This window comes from Nycticebus coucang, chromosome 5 (genome assembly GCF_027406575.1).
Source record: "Nycticebus coucang isolate mNycCou1 chromosome 5, mNycCou1.pri, whole genome shotgun sequence".
Classification (NCBI taxonomy): Eukaryota; Metazoa; Chordata; class Mammalia; order Primates; family Lorisidae; genus Nycticebus; species Nycticebus coucang.
This window is the reverse complement of record NC_069784.1, coordinates 9,777,626-9,790,547: the sequence shown is the minus strand read 5'-3', so window position 1 is coordinate 9,790,547 and position 12,922 is coordinate 9,777,626. Positions and strand designations below refer to the sequence as shown.

The following is a 12,922-nucleotide window of genomic DNA, read 5'->3' as shown; positions in this document are numbered from 1 at the left end:
ATTTCAGATTGTATATGAAACCAGCACATTGTACCCCTTGATTGCATTAATGTACACAGCTATGATTTAACAATAAAAAAATAAAAAAAGAAATAAGTAATAGATTAATTTATTTTGAACTTCATATTGTTTATTTTAACTTTTTAAAATTTTATTTATTTTTTTTATGTAGATTTGGCTACAACTTTGCAAACTACCTTTATTTTTGGATATTTTGCTCAAAATGACACAACTATTCTCTGATTTTTTTTTCTTATTTAAACTTGTCTCTTATATCTAATTACAATGTACTGTGTTAAATAGACTTTTAAAAATTTTATTTCAGAATATTATGGGAGTACGAATGTTTTGGTTCATAAATTGCTTTTGTGCCGAAGTGTGCCCCTCACCCAGACAGTATGCGTTGCACCTAGTAGGTGTGAATTACCTATCCCCCTCACTTGAGTTTTGATGAGTATTATTTTCATATGTGCATATAGATGTTGATTGATTAGTTCCAGTTTAATAGTGAGTACATGTGGTGGTGTTATTTTTTTTTTCATTTTTGTGGTATTTCATTTAGAATAATGGTCTCTAGTTCCATACCTGTTACAAAAGGTATTAGTTCACCCTTTTATTTATTTTTTTTGGCTCAGTAGTACTCCATGGTGTACATATATAGCCCACATTTTATTAATCCACTCTTAACATTGAGGGGCACTTGACTTGTTTCCATATTTTTAAAATTGTGAATTGTACTGCTATATTCAAGTGCTATTTATGCATTTTTAATAGAATATATTTAAACTGATGATTTCTCACTGTGGCTTCCTAAAATTAATTATTGCAATTCTTAATTTTTCCTTAAAGCATAAAACCAAGAACAAACTGATAAATTGGCATTTATATGTGATATTTGCACTTACATGTTTTATATTTATTTTATGAAGAGGAAAATAATATTTAACTAAGACAAATTGATTGCCATATTGTTTTCAAAGCTTATGAGACTTTGATCAGGTTCAGAAGTGGGTATCACAAACATATCAAAATATAGGGGGATCACGCCCATAAATTAACCAATGTGTGAGGTATATACCAAGTAGCACTGGTTCCCACAGAAGAAGAAATAAATTCTCGCAAGGGTATGAGAACAGATTTCACCTGAAGGTGATATCTGAGCTAGGCTTCAGAGAAAAAATAGGTATGAGACAGTGGAAAGAGAGTATTTCATTCTCTTTTTTTCCATTTTTAAAACATAAAGTTAATATCATAATTTCAGATACGATATATGATCTATAACTATCATATCTGATACTAAAGAATAGGTATCAGATATAATAAATAGTTTCATATCTTGTTAATGTATTGTTTATTCATCCAAGTTTGTCAAGTTTGCCTGTGAATTAGTTTTCTACTGCTATATAACAAATAGACTTTGTGATTTAAAATCATAATTATCTCATGTTTTCCGTGTCAGGATTCCAGCCATGGCTTAGCCGGGTCCTTTGCTGAAAGTCTCCTGGGGCTTTAGTCAAGGTGTCAACCAGGATTGCAGTCTCATCTGAGGCTCAGGGTTTCCTTCCAAGCTTAGTAATCCGCAGAATTCAGTTGTCATTACAGGACGCAGACCGTCAATTTTTAGGGACTGCCTGCCCTTCCCTTCTCGTGGTCCATCCGCAGCGTGGCTGTTGGATTCTTTAAGACCAGCAGGAGAGTATCTTTGCTGCTCTAATGTGTCTGCTTCTCTCACTTCTTTCGTATTAGACCCCCTTTTAAAGGGCTCGCCTATTATGTCAGTACCTTCTTTCCTATGTCTCCCCACATCCCGGTAATCTCCTTTTTGATTAACTGAAAGCTGATGAGGGACTTTAATTATATCCTGAGAACTCTTTCATCTGTGCCATACAACGCAGCCTATTATAGGAGTGATATCCTATCATAATCATAGGTCTCCTCTGCAGTCAAGGAACAGGTATGAGATGGGGCGTGTACACCAGAGGGGGGGGATCCTGGGGAATCCCCTAGGATCTTGGCGTTCTGCCTGCCACAGTTTGACTTACATGTGTATGTGTAAGTAAAGCACGTAGATAGACTGGAAATACTAATGAGCTATCACTGATTAAATAGCTGAAAACAGCTATTTTATAGAGTAAATACTACTAAAACCTTAGTAGATTGTTTTTACTTTTCTTATTTTCTTAAAATGTAGTTTAACTGAGCTGATATGCTCAGGGATACTTTAAGAAAAGAATCTCATTGAAGACTTGGGAATTTTCCATTTGGTTGCCAATAAATGTATGCAATTTTGAAAATCCCTGGTTTCCTCTTTTTACATAATTGTAATACTTAGATCTGTGCTCTGTTAACTGTTTTGAAGTGATACCATAATGTTCTCCTAGCAACATGAAGGGGGAAACTGAATGCTGTTCTCAACTGGAAGTGCAATGTTGCTTAGCTACCTATCTTTTTAATTTAAATACTAAGCATTTCAATAACAGGATAGCCCTTAAGCTTTTAAGTGTTTGCTCATAACAAATTGCAGTGTTTTATGTATGCTTTTCACCTCCGTATTATAACTGTTATTGTGAAAGTTTAAGAAGAAAGGGGAGTGTGTTTAACGGCAGTCAGGAGAGCACCTTCACTACATAAAATCAGTCATTTTTAAAGAAGCGCTAATGGGCACAGATGAAATTACACCATATGCTTTTAGTAGGAACTTACCTCCAAAGCAACTTTACTGCAGAGTGTAATAATTATGCCAATCTGTCATTTGATCTTGATTGTAAGTAAAATTATCGTATATTGTCTAAAATGTTATGTATTGTTATTTTAAAAATAGCAATGTTATTATGTGGCAGCAGTACTGTTAAACATGTACTGAAGAACACTTTATTGTGTTATGTTGCTATCGTGCTATTAATACTGCTTTTTCTAAAAGGATGCTAAGTACTAAACAGTATTACTGCAGTGCTTCTGCTGATTTGGAAAAGAATGTATGAAGATTTTTCTAGGTGGACTCTCTCCAGTTTTTCCTATGTACTCCCGTCCTGCCTCAGAATAACTAAAGTAATACACACACATTGTAGAAAACATTTTCAAAAGCATAGAGAAGTATAGAGAAGAGATTTAAAACCCCTATAATCCTGTTTCCCCCAGAGAAATGCTGCGAAGATTTCAGGGTATTTCCTCTCTTTGAATATTGTTAGTGCATCTGCTGTCATTTTCTTCTTACCGTACTATAAGCATCTTTCCAAACATGAGGAGTCTTTGAAAACATTTTGGTTGACTGATTAATATGTAGCTGTACAGTATTTCCCTCGTTAAGTTTATATAGATTATTGCTTATTTTTTTATTATGTAGATAGCGCTGAGAAGAAAATCTTCGTGCAAAACCTTTGCTAGCTTTTCGGAGTTCCTTAATATGGATCCTGGATGTGTCAGAGGCCCTAGCAACGAGAGGAAATCAACAGTTAATGGACCCCTTTCCTGAGAAATTGACCATCCTGGTTAACATTTATGAGTTTAATTTTTAGAAGAGGAAGAAATAGTTAATATATTGTTTTTGTGATTAAGAAAAATGGATTTTTAAACTGTTAGCCATTTGTAATTATTTTGTGAAACTTCATTTCTTTGTCCCACTTATTGATGAATCCTTGCATTTTGTTAATTTTTGGGAGACCTTCATCTACTGAATTTATCCCCCCTTTTGCCATACTTTCCGATTTATCTGCCTTTTAAGTTGATTTATACACTTTGTGAAATACATATCTTTCAAAAAATTATTTTAAGACTCTCCATCTTTTTTATTTTCTTTCTTTGCTTTTAGGCTTATAATTCCCTTGCTGTGCGGAGTCTCCTAAATTTTCTCTCTCTCTTTTTTTTCTTTCTGTTTTTATGTTTAATTCTAAACCATGTAAAGTTTATTTTGATTTATTGTGTTGGTTTAGGAGCAAAACTGACTTTGTTTTCAAATGCTAATCCATTGTTAGAGCACTAGTAAGAATACTACTACCTTGCCCATTGATTTATGATGGCTCTCTTATCATATACTAAATTCTAGATATGGGGCTGATTGCCTACTTTCTATTCTGTTTTGTTTATTGTTCTATTTTTGCATCGGAATCCCATTATTGTTTAGCATTGTATCTTTTTTTATTCTTAACTGTTTACTTCTCTCTGTAGAGTAATATATAGATTGTTTACCTTACGTGCCATGTTATGGGTAATCATGGTTATTTTATATTTTTATTGCTATTGTGAATAATTTTTTTTTCTATTTTCTGACTGATTTTTACTGACATATTGGAAAGGTATTTTTTTTTAAGTATATATCTGAAATCTGAGCATTTTATTCTCAATAATCATGAGTTAATTTTGTAGAGTTTATTGATATCTAATCATAATATCCATAGATCTTGTAAATTTACTTTTCCTTTCTAAGAGCTATGTCTAGATTGGCTAGAAATTCCAGAATAATATTAACTAGTAATGTTAATAGTGGATAGTCTCATCACAGGAAAGCTTAAAATCATGGTTAAGGAAAACCTGTGGTCAACTTTCCATTAACACTAAAATGATAGTTGAAAACAAACCCCCCTTAATTTTCCCGGAGGAGATCACCTGCTCTGCACGTTCACCATAGATACGGGGCGTAAGGATCCTGGGCCATGTTCATTTCTCCAGCAGGTGACGTCTGATTACCACAAACTGGTAACTTTAAAAAGACAGGAACCAAATTTCAAATTTAGATATCAGTGGGGAGAAGGAAAGTTAAAGGGGAGCTGGGTGAGTTAGTCTCTAGATCAGGCGTTCTCAAACTGCGGCCCGCGGGCCACATGAAGCAGTGTGGATTGTATTTGTTTCCGTTTAGTTTTTTACTTCAAAATAAGATATGTGCAGTGTGCATAGGAATTTGTTCATAGTTTGTTTTTTTTTTTTTTTAACTGTAGTCCGGCCCTCCAACAGTCTGAGGGACAGTGAATTGGCCCCCTGTTTAAAAAGTTTGAGGACACCTGCTCTAGATTCTCCCCGCTTCATTTTCTTGAGAGCCATTACCGGCATGGTGGCAGGAGGCGTCTCTCTGTGGGAAGACTATCAGAGAGACCCGGAGGTGAGCAGCACTGTCCCTCTCTTACAGTGGGAGGGGGGTAAAGAACAGTCATGGAATTTACTTCTAGAAGATAGTCGAGCAGGAGTTTTATCTAAATGGCCTTAATGGAGTCTCATAACAATCACTGTTTAAGTGCAGCAGGGAGGGGGCTGTGGAAATCCGCTTCGTGGACTTTAGCTCAGGCTTCTCAGATAATGGGCTAGATTTCTCCTACTGGGAGGGTCTCATTAAGAGGGGATTATCTTAATGGACCTTTCTACTCCAACAAAGTTCATGGTGGACAAAAGATTATTTAGTTGCTCTTCCTGTCGTTCCGTTTCTGCCATTGTTGCAGAAACCTGAAGCCATGGGTATGTTGATAGGAATCGTTTCTGTTTTCTTATGATGATAAAGGAACTGGGTTTTTCTTTCAATTGTCACCTCCATGGATGTATTCCTTAACTCTTGATGCATAATGAGCCACTCCAGACTTAGTGACTTAACACTTTAGTCATCTGTTTAGCTCATAATTCTGCAGGTTGGCCATTCTGCAGCTGGACATTGCTTTCCTCAGCTAGGCTCCTCATGGCTCTGTGGTTGACTCTGGATTACTTAGGTAGTTTTGCCTCGAGAGCTGTCTGGTTATTGGCGAGGGGGGACCTCAGCTCTTCTCTGGCTAATGTTTCTTCCTTCGAAAGATTAGACTTTTTCTCATGTTGGTGGCAGAAGCAAGCAAAGCCTCTTGAGGTTGGAATCGGGCTCGGGACACTTACTTGTGTTGCATTCTGTTGGCCAAAGGTCACAAGACCAGCTGATCCTAGGAGTTGGAGTATACATTCCCCCTCTTGATGAGAGCTGCTATGAAGGCACATTGCAAAGGGCATGGGCACAGGGAAGTGTGGAGAACTGGGGCCGTGTTTGCCGTCAGTCGAACACAGTTGGGTGAATGAAGGACTCAAAGACGTGCTTAGAACACTGTGTCTCTTGTCAATGTGGATTTTGATTTGCTCTTATAAACCTGTGTCAGCCAGCCCCCTTTTTATCTTGACCTGCTGTCTTTGTCTTTTATATTCTTTTATCTCTTTTTATCATTCTTTCATTTTTGGTTGCTTATGTATCCTTACTCAAATGTATGCCAAATACAGTTTTTCTAAAATGATCGTTTGTCTTTTTGTGAAATTGTACTCCAAGATATTGTCTCTGCATCTTCAGGGTGCAGTTTCTTTCTTCCATTTGGGAGTATTCTTTTCCTTGGGTTTTCTTTTTTCTTGGGACACTACTGATATTTGGCAACAGAGCATGGGGGTTCTTTTCACTGCCCGCTCAGGTGTGAATGCCTTCTCAAATCACGTGTCTGAGGAATAGGTTGTTACATGGTTCCCAGTGATTGGCAGGTAGTCATAAATGTGGTTTTGCTGAACTAAACTCCAGCCTTCTGCTACCATTCCTCTCAGGCCTGGTTTTTGGGCACTTTAAAAAAGGTGAAATATATGGAAAAAAATATTTCTGTCACGTCACTGCTAGCAGGGTTTTCCCTTTATTTTCCCTTCTCTCCAGGGCTTTTCATGTGGCACTGAACCTTCCGGGATACAGGTCACCATTTTCGGTGCCTCTGTGCCCTCTGTCATGTTCTTTACAGGGAATTGTATTAAATGGGTGTCTAAAGAGATGTGCCACCAGGGAACCGGGAGTCAGTCACACAACTCTGGCTGCCCTGAAGCCATCCTTCCAATACGTGAGCGCTGAGCCTCTGGCACAGCAGTCAGGAAGAGGGAGTGAGCTCAGGTCCCTTCTCAGACGGCAGAGTGACCCTTGGCAGGGAGTATACCAGTCAGGAAACTGGGACCTCCACTCATTTGTTTCTAGTCTTGGTTTTCTAGGACTTTCAGATAGTGAAGCTATCCGAGGTTTCTCATCAGAAGTTAATTTTGGTAGGGTGTGCTATTGTTTTTTTTCTATGCCTCTGTATAGATTGTTCCGAGAAGGCGGGCAGGGGTTGGGGGGTGGGGGTTCTATCCAGAAGCCCTGTTGAGCAGAGTCCAGAATGCATTTAATTAATAATGCATTTTCCATTTTTTTGTGGATGTAAATGAAATGAAAAAGAAAGATATAATGACTATACAATAAAAAAGCATAGCAAATGCAAATAACAGTTTTCAAAGGCTAAGATTTACGGCTTTTGTTAGCTCGTGCAGTGTTATGATGTGAATAAATGCACTTATTTCATTGTAATTTTGGAGTTCATAGTAATTACGTACATTTCTTAGTTCTCTGTGTTAGTCTGTTTGCTTTGCTATAGGAAAGTACTTGAGACTGGGTCATTTATAAAGAAACGAGGTGTATTTGGCTCACGGGTCTGCAGGCTGTGAAAGTATCACACCAGCATCTGCTTCTGGTGAGGGTCTCAGGGGACTTCGATCAAGGCACAGGGCAAAGGGGACCCAGAGAGAGAGCAAGAGAGCGGAGAGGGTGCCACAGTGCCGTGCTCCTTTAAACAGCCAGAGCTCACTCATCACCACTGCCAACACTGGGGATCAGTTTCAACGTGAGATTTTGGGGGTGTGTGTCCTCCGTTATGACTCGTACGGTTTGTGGCTGGGTTCCACAGCTCTGGCACTTTTCTTTTCTCTGTGGTCCTCTCCTGGCCATCTGTGGTCTAGATGTGGGACATATGTCTGTCCAGGAGGGTGTAGGACCTACAGGAGCGAGTGCCCCAAGGACTCCCCCAGCCAGCCTTAGTGATGAGATATAGATGAAAAGAGCTGCCAGGGGTGATTGCCAGATCGACGGAGAAATGATGGTTACTTCCAAGGATGTTATTTTTTCCCCCTTAGTTATCTTATCTCTGGCAACTGTTCTGGCAGTAAGTTTCAGATCTAGTGGTAAAATTATAACTTCAGGTAATCCATCTCACTGGAAAGTAGCTAGAGTTTCTATAGCTGCAGAAATAAGATTTGCTCTTAATATGTGATTATTATTTCTGTGATCTCTGATGAATGGTAGATCTTAAGCAATGTTCACCATTTTTTTTTGAGATGAGTTGGTTTAAACACCTCCTGAACTCTTAAGTACTATCGATCATTTATTTGGTATATTTATTTATTATTCTCCTCAGTTAAAAGTTTACATTAGCGCCAGATTTTGACATTTATTTAATTTTTCTACAGTAGTAACCTAAGTGTGTGTGTTTTCAAATGCCAGCCAAGTCGGAGATTCCTGTAGTTGTTAGGGATAATCAGAATCTGGTCTCCCTAACTAGGTCAGTGCTCTTAAACTGAGCTCCCAGGGACCATGAGCAGGCTGCTGTATAGAGGGTGCTTCTTCCACTAAGAATGAAAAATGGTGATCTTTTTCCCAGTTACTAGAAAAATAGTTTTTGGTCTTAAGCTTGTTCAATCCTTTTATGTGAATTACCAAATATTTCAGTCCTTTTGTGTGAATTACCAAGTGTTTCACTAGTAGAAAATAAACAAGACAAAAGCAGGAGGCAGTCATGTTTAGTTCACGTATTTATTTTTTCATTGACAAATACTAGTGATATTTACCTTACCTATCTTTATTATAATTATGCTTTATATTGTTTCAAATTTTCTACTGGAATTAAACAAAGATTTGTCACAGTGTTGTACAAAGAGCTGCTGTGACTTCCAAGAGCTCTGCATTTGATGTTGTTTGAGAACCCCTTAACTTATCATCCTGTGAGATACTAGAGAGCAAGGACTTCTGTCATCATCAGACATGATCAGAAGCCATCGCAGGGTCTCCAGTGAAAAGTAACATGGGGAAAATTGGATTTGATGTTTTTGGAGAGCTTTCTGGGAGGAGTGGTAGAGGGTAAGAGTAGCAATAACAATGGAATATGACCTCTTCATCAGTGAGGTTCATGTGAGGCATTTGATTAAAAGCTCTAAACACTCTAGCATTATGGTATAAATTAAAATATTAAGGTGGCTTTCTCTCTTTTCAGTTTGACAAGTTAATTTTGAATTGATGAAAGTTGTACTTGTTGACTAAAGCAAATTTTAGCCTCCAGTTTCTCTTACTTCTGGTCTACTCTAAAATATGATTTTCACGTCATAACATTCTTACGATTCTTGGCCAGTAATTCAGTACGTAGACTCATAAAGAAGTCACTGTCACAAACTTCCAGTCACAGGCCCATCTGAAGGAAGGAGCTGGTTGCATTTGTCCTGCGCTGATTTACTCAGAATGGTGTGTGGCGCCTCTTATTTGCCAGACACTGCAACAGGTCTGTGCTGGGGATATAACAGGAGAGGCTGCAGTCTAACAGGAGAGACAGGAGACTGCCTAGTGAATGTGTAGATTCCAGGTGAGGAGGCCTGCTAGGCCATGGAATGACCTCTGTGAGGCTGAATGGTCAGGGAGTGTCCCTCTGAGGAAACAGAATGTGAGCTGAATGCGATCTTCGTTAGGAGCCAGTTCATTCTTTCTGATTATTTATCCTGTTTGAAGTCTTTACCGCTGTTGTTGTCCCCATACATTTAATTTGGCTAAAATGTAATGAGCAGAATCTTTTCCATCATATTTGCTTTATCCGTTGCTGAATTACTTACCATTGTTAAATTTACCACGTTATCCTTGCTTTGCAGAAACCAAAGCTGAAAGATTGGCATCCTCCTGGGGGCTTTATTCTGGGATTGTGGGCGCTCATTCTCATGGTGTTCTTCAAAACTTATGGAATCAAGCATATGAAGTTCATTTTTTAGACTTGAGGATGTATGAAGAAGAATACTTGGAAGACTTCAACCTTGAATTCAAATTTATGTCATTATGTATTTTAAACATCCATTGCTCTCTGTGAATTGGAAGAAAGTATAAGGAGACTATATTTGAGCAAACTATTGATTTTATAACTAGAAGAAATTTAAATATTAATGTAATTATTTAATGGCACTAAATATATTTCAGGTTTTCATTTTCCATGTTATAATAACAAATGGTACAAGGAGATCAGGATATACTGATGGATTCTTTTTTGAAATCCCAATTTCTCCTTATCTCCTTTACATTTGGAAAGAAAAAATTCAGAAGACATTAGATTCTCACTAACAGAGATAACTTCTGTTAATAATTTTCTATGTATCCTCCCAATCTTTTTACCTGTGCACATATTTTTCCCCAAATGGGGATCATACAGAATGTACCATTTGGTAACCTCTAGCCTCATTATATATTGTATTTTTAGCCTTTTCTCTTTCTTTGTATATTCTTCAAGAATGCAGCGACTATATCATAACTGTTGTATGAAGGGATAATAATTCATTTGACAGTCTTGTTTTCCTGGACCACTTACCTGTTCCCAGAGTTTTCCTGTGGTTTATTCATTAATGTAGTAATATTTTACTCTTGGTCACTCATGGAATTCCGTAGCTTAATTATAAGCACAGATGAGAAATTGATGTCCTAATCTATGGTGCTGACAGTCTTCAGGACCTTATTTGCTACCATTTATCTGGAAAGGTTAGATCCTTTGGAGTTTCACATATTAATTACTCACGAGAAATAAACCCATCATTTTTCATTTCTCAGCATTCTGTGATCCTTTACAATCGGTTACCCCCTTTTCATTTTCTACCTGAAACTGGAAGGGACAGCTAGCGAGGACTTTATTTCATTGTGTTTAGGTTACACCTTGCCCACTGGCTGAATCTACATTTTCCCCAAGGAGAATCCCATGAAGGTGATGACCTGTTTAGAAAACTTACGCTTCTGGCCCTATCCTCGTGTCTGAGTGATAAATCCCGTGAGGCTGAAGCCCCTTTTCTGGTCTCTGACAAGACACAAGACCTCGTATTCCCATTGCTGAATTTTTATCTTGTAAATAGTGTTAAGATTGTGTTTTGTGATCAACTTCAAATATTATTTTTCTTTTCCAACTTTTGCATATGGTGGGGTTGGAGGGAGCCTGAAAGTTCAGTATTTATGTTCCAGGGGATACCATTGCGTGTTTTATCCAAGAATTTATGTGTTCATTGTTACTCATTGTAAAGCTCTTCCTCTACAATAAAACCTAAAATTAATATTTCTTAGGATTTCTTTTTCTTTTTTGCACTTAAAAATATAACCCCTTTAAAACTTATTTTCACAGGCAAAGGATTGACTATATTATCTCTCCAGTTACAATAAATGCTATTGAAGCTTTTCCCAGCTCTGAATCTTTATTTTCATTGATCTTTTTATTGGTGTAAATAAAATGAAGAAGGAAAATGTACCTGACCACATAGGGAAGGATCCTGTGTACATAAAAAGGAGGGAAAATAAACTTCCATTTGAATAGACTGATCACAGTGGTGCTGAGACACAGAAAGATTGACCGTCTTACCCTCCAGACACTTGCACAAGGTCATGAACATCATGGTGGGGGCAGACCTATTTAGAGTGGTAAAGAAATTACGATTGTTTTTGAGCCAAAGTAATTTGGTTTAAATATAATGAAACATACCCTCATGATAAGGACTGCTGGAAAGAAAAGAATTCCTCTTCAGAGGTTGTAGAAGGTGCCCTTCTCTGTTAAAAGCAAACTGGGAGAAATAATACCGGATATAATATACAGGATTAATTTTGCCGAGGCAGAATTTCAAAGGGCAGTTATTTCTCTCTCCGCTTCATTATTAAATCTTCAGAATATAGTTAAAGCCAAAAGCTTAAAGTATGTTAAATGTTTAGCTCATAACCGTAATCTTTTTACATAGAGTATATTGTGCCTTCAGTGATAAGTAAATCCTCTGCGTGTGGTAAGTGAGTATATTTGGAAATACTGTAAGTGCAATTAAATGGCCCAGACTTTAAATGATAACATAAAAACCCATCCTTAAATATATTCCACTTGAGTCACAAAAGCTGAACAGAATGATAGGTTCTTTTTGCCTTTCTTGCCGTGTGGTGGTGAGAATCAGATGAGATGATATTACGACTAAATGCTTAGGAAACTGTAAGTATATGGTGGTATTATTGTTCTTATTTCTGCTTAGAGAGGTACCAAGGGGGAAGTGAACGGTGACGGTGTCTCTGTTTCTGTTGCTCTTATGTGCCGGCCTGAGCTACCCCACGTGATTCTTGTCTCTTTGGTATTCTTTCCCTCCTCCCCCACAGTGTCCTTCAGGGAGAAAAGGAATATAGACAAATGGATCCCAGCAGACATGTCCTGACATTTCAGGGAGGGACAAAGGATAATGATGCCATCCTGCAAAGGCAGCCCGCGTAAGAAAAAAACCAAATGGTGTGGATCTGAAAATTACAAAAGACGTGCATTTGCAGTTTATGAAAGGAAAATGTAGTTTGGATGCAAAGCTTATTAAATTGGATCAAGAAAAATGTAGAATTAAATACAAAAAATAATCTATGCACTTCTGGTTTCAATCTTTATATAGTCTCAGCTAGTTGAAAGTGATGATTCCCACAGCAAGAATAACTCAGCTTATTTCTGCTTACTGAGTATTTTCTACTATGGGATATGTTGATAGCATTTTGTCCATTATGTATGTTGTATAGCAGAGTTACAGTTACTGTGGGAATCATAATTTGAAATTTTGACTCATGTGTTTCTGGCATCTTTACAATAAATGTTGCATTAGCATATAACTTTTTTTTTTTCAGTTGGTTTTATCAAAATTAAGCCCATCTGTAGTAGATAACTGTTTTAACGTGTGAAAGAAATATTTTATAAACACATTGTGAGGTATGGCTATCAAATAATGAGATCAGTATCTGCTTTTGCGCTATGGGACCAGCCTCATTGCTTCCTGTCACACCTCAGACTCCAGGGCATCCGCCACGAAGAAAGCCGTCTCCAATATTGCTGTTCTTTTGCTGGCTGCCTACCTGCCGCTT

At 37.6% G+C, this 12,922-nt stretch overlaps 1 protein-coding gene across 2 annotated transcripts in view; it reads left to right on the top strand.

Annotated features, from left to right (window-relative positions):
• PIGK (phosphatidylinositol glycan anchor biosynthesis class K) overlaps positions 1-11,122 on the top strand; it is a 78,383-nt gene extending 67,261 nt beyond the window's left edge. For both annotated transcript variants that reach the window (XR_008380195.1, XM_053591742.1), the window contains one exon: positions 9,682-11,122. Coding sequence is in view for 1 of the 2 variants with exons in the window: in XM_053591742.1 (XP_053447717.1) it covers positions 9,682-9,798 (117 nt within the window). In the remaining variant the exon portion in view is untranslated. The remainder of the gene's footprint in view (positions 1-9,681) is intronic.
• Positions 11,123-12,922: the final 1,800 nt, after the last annotated feature.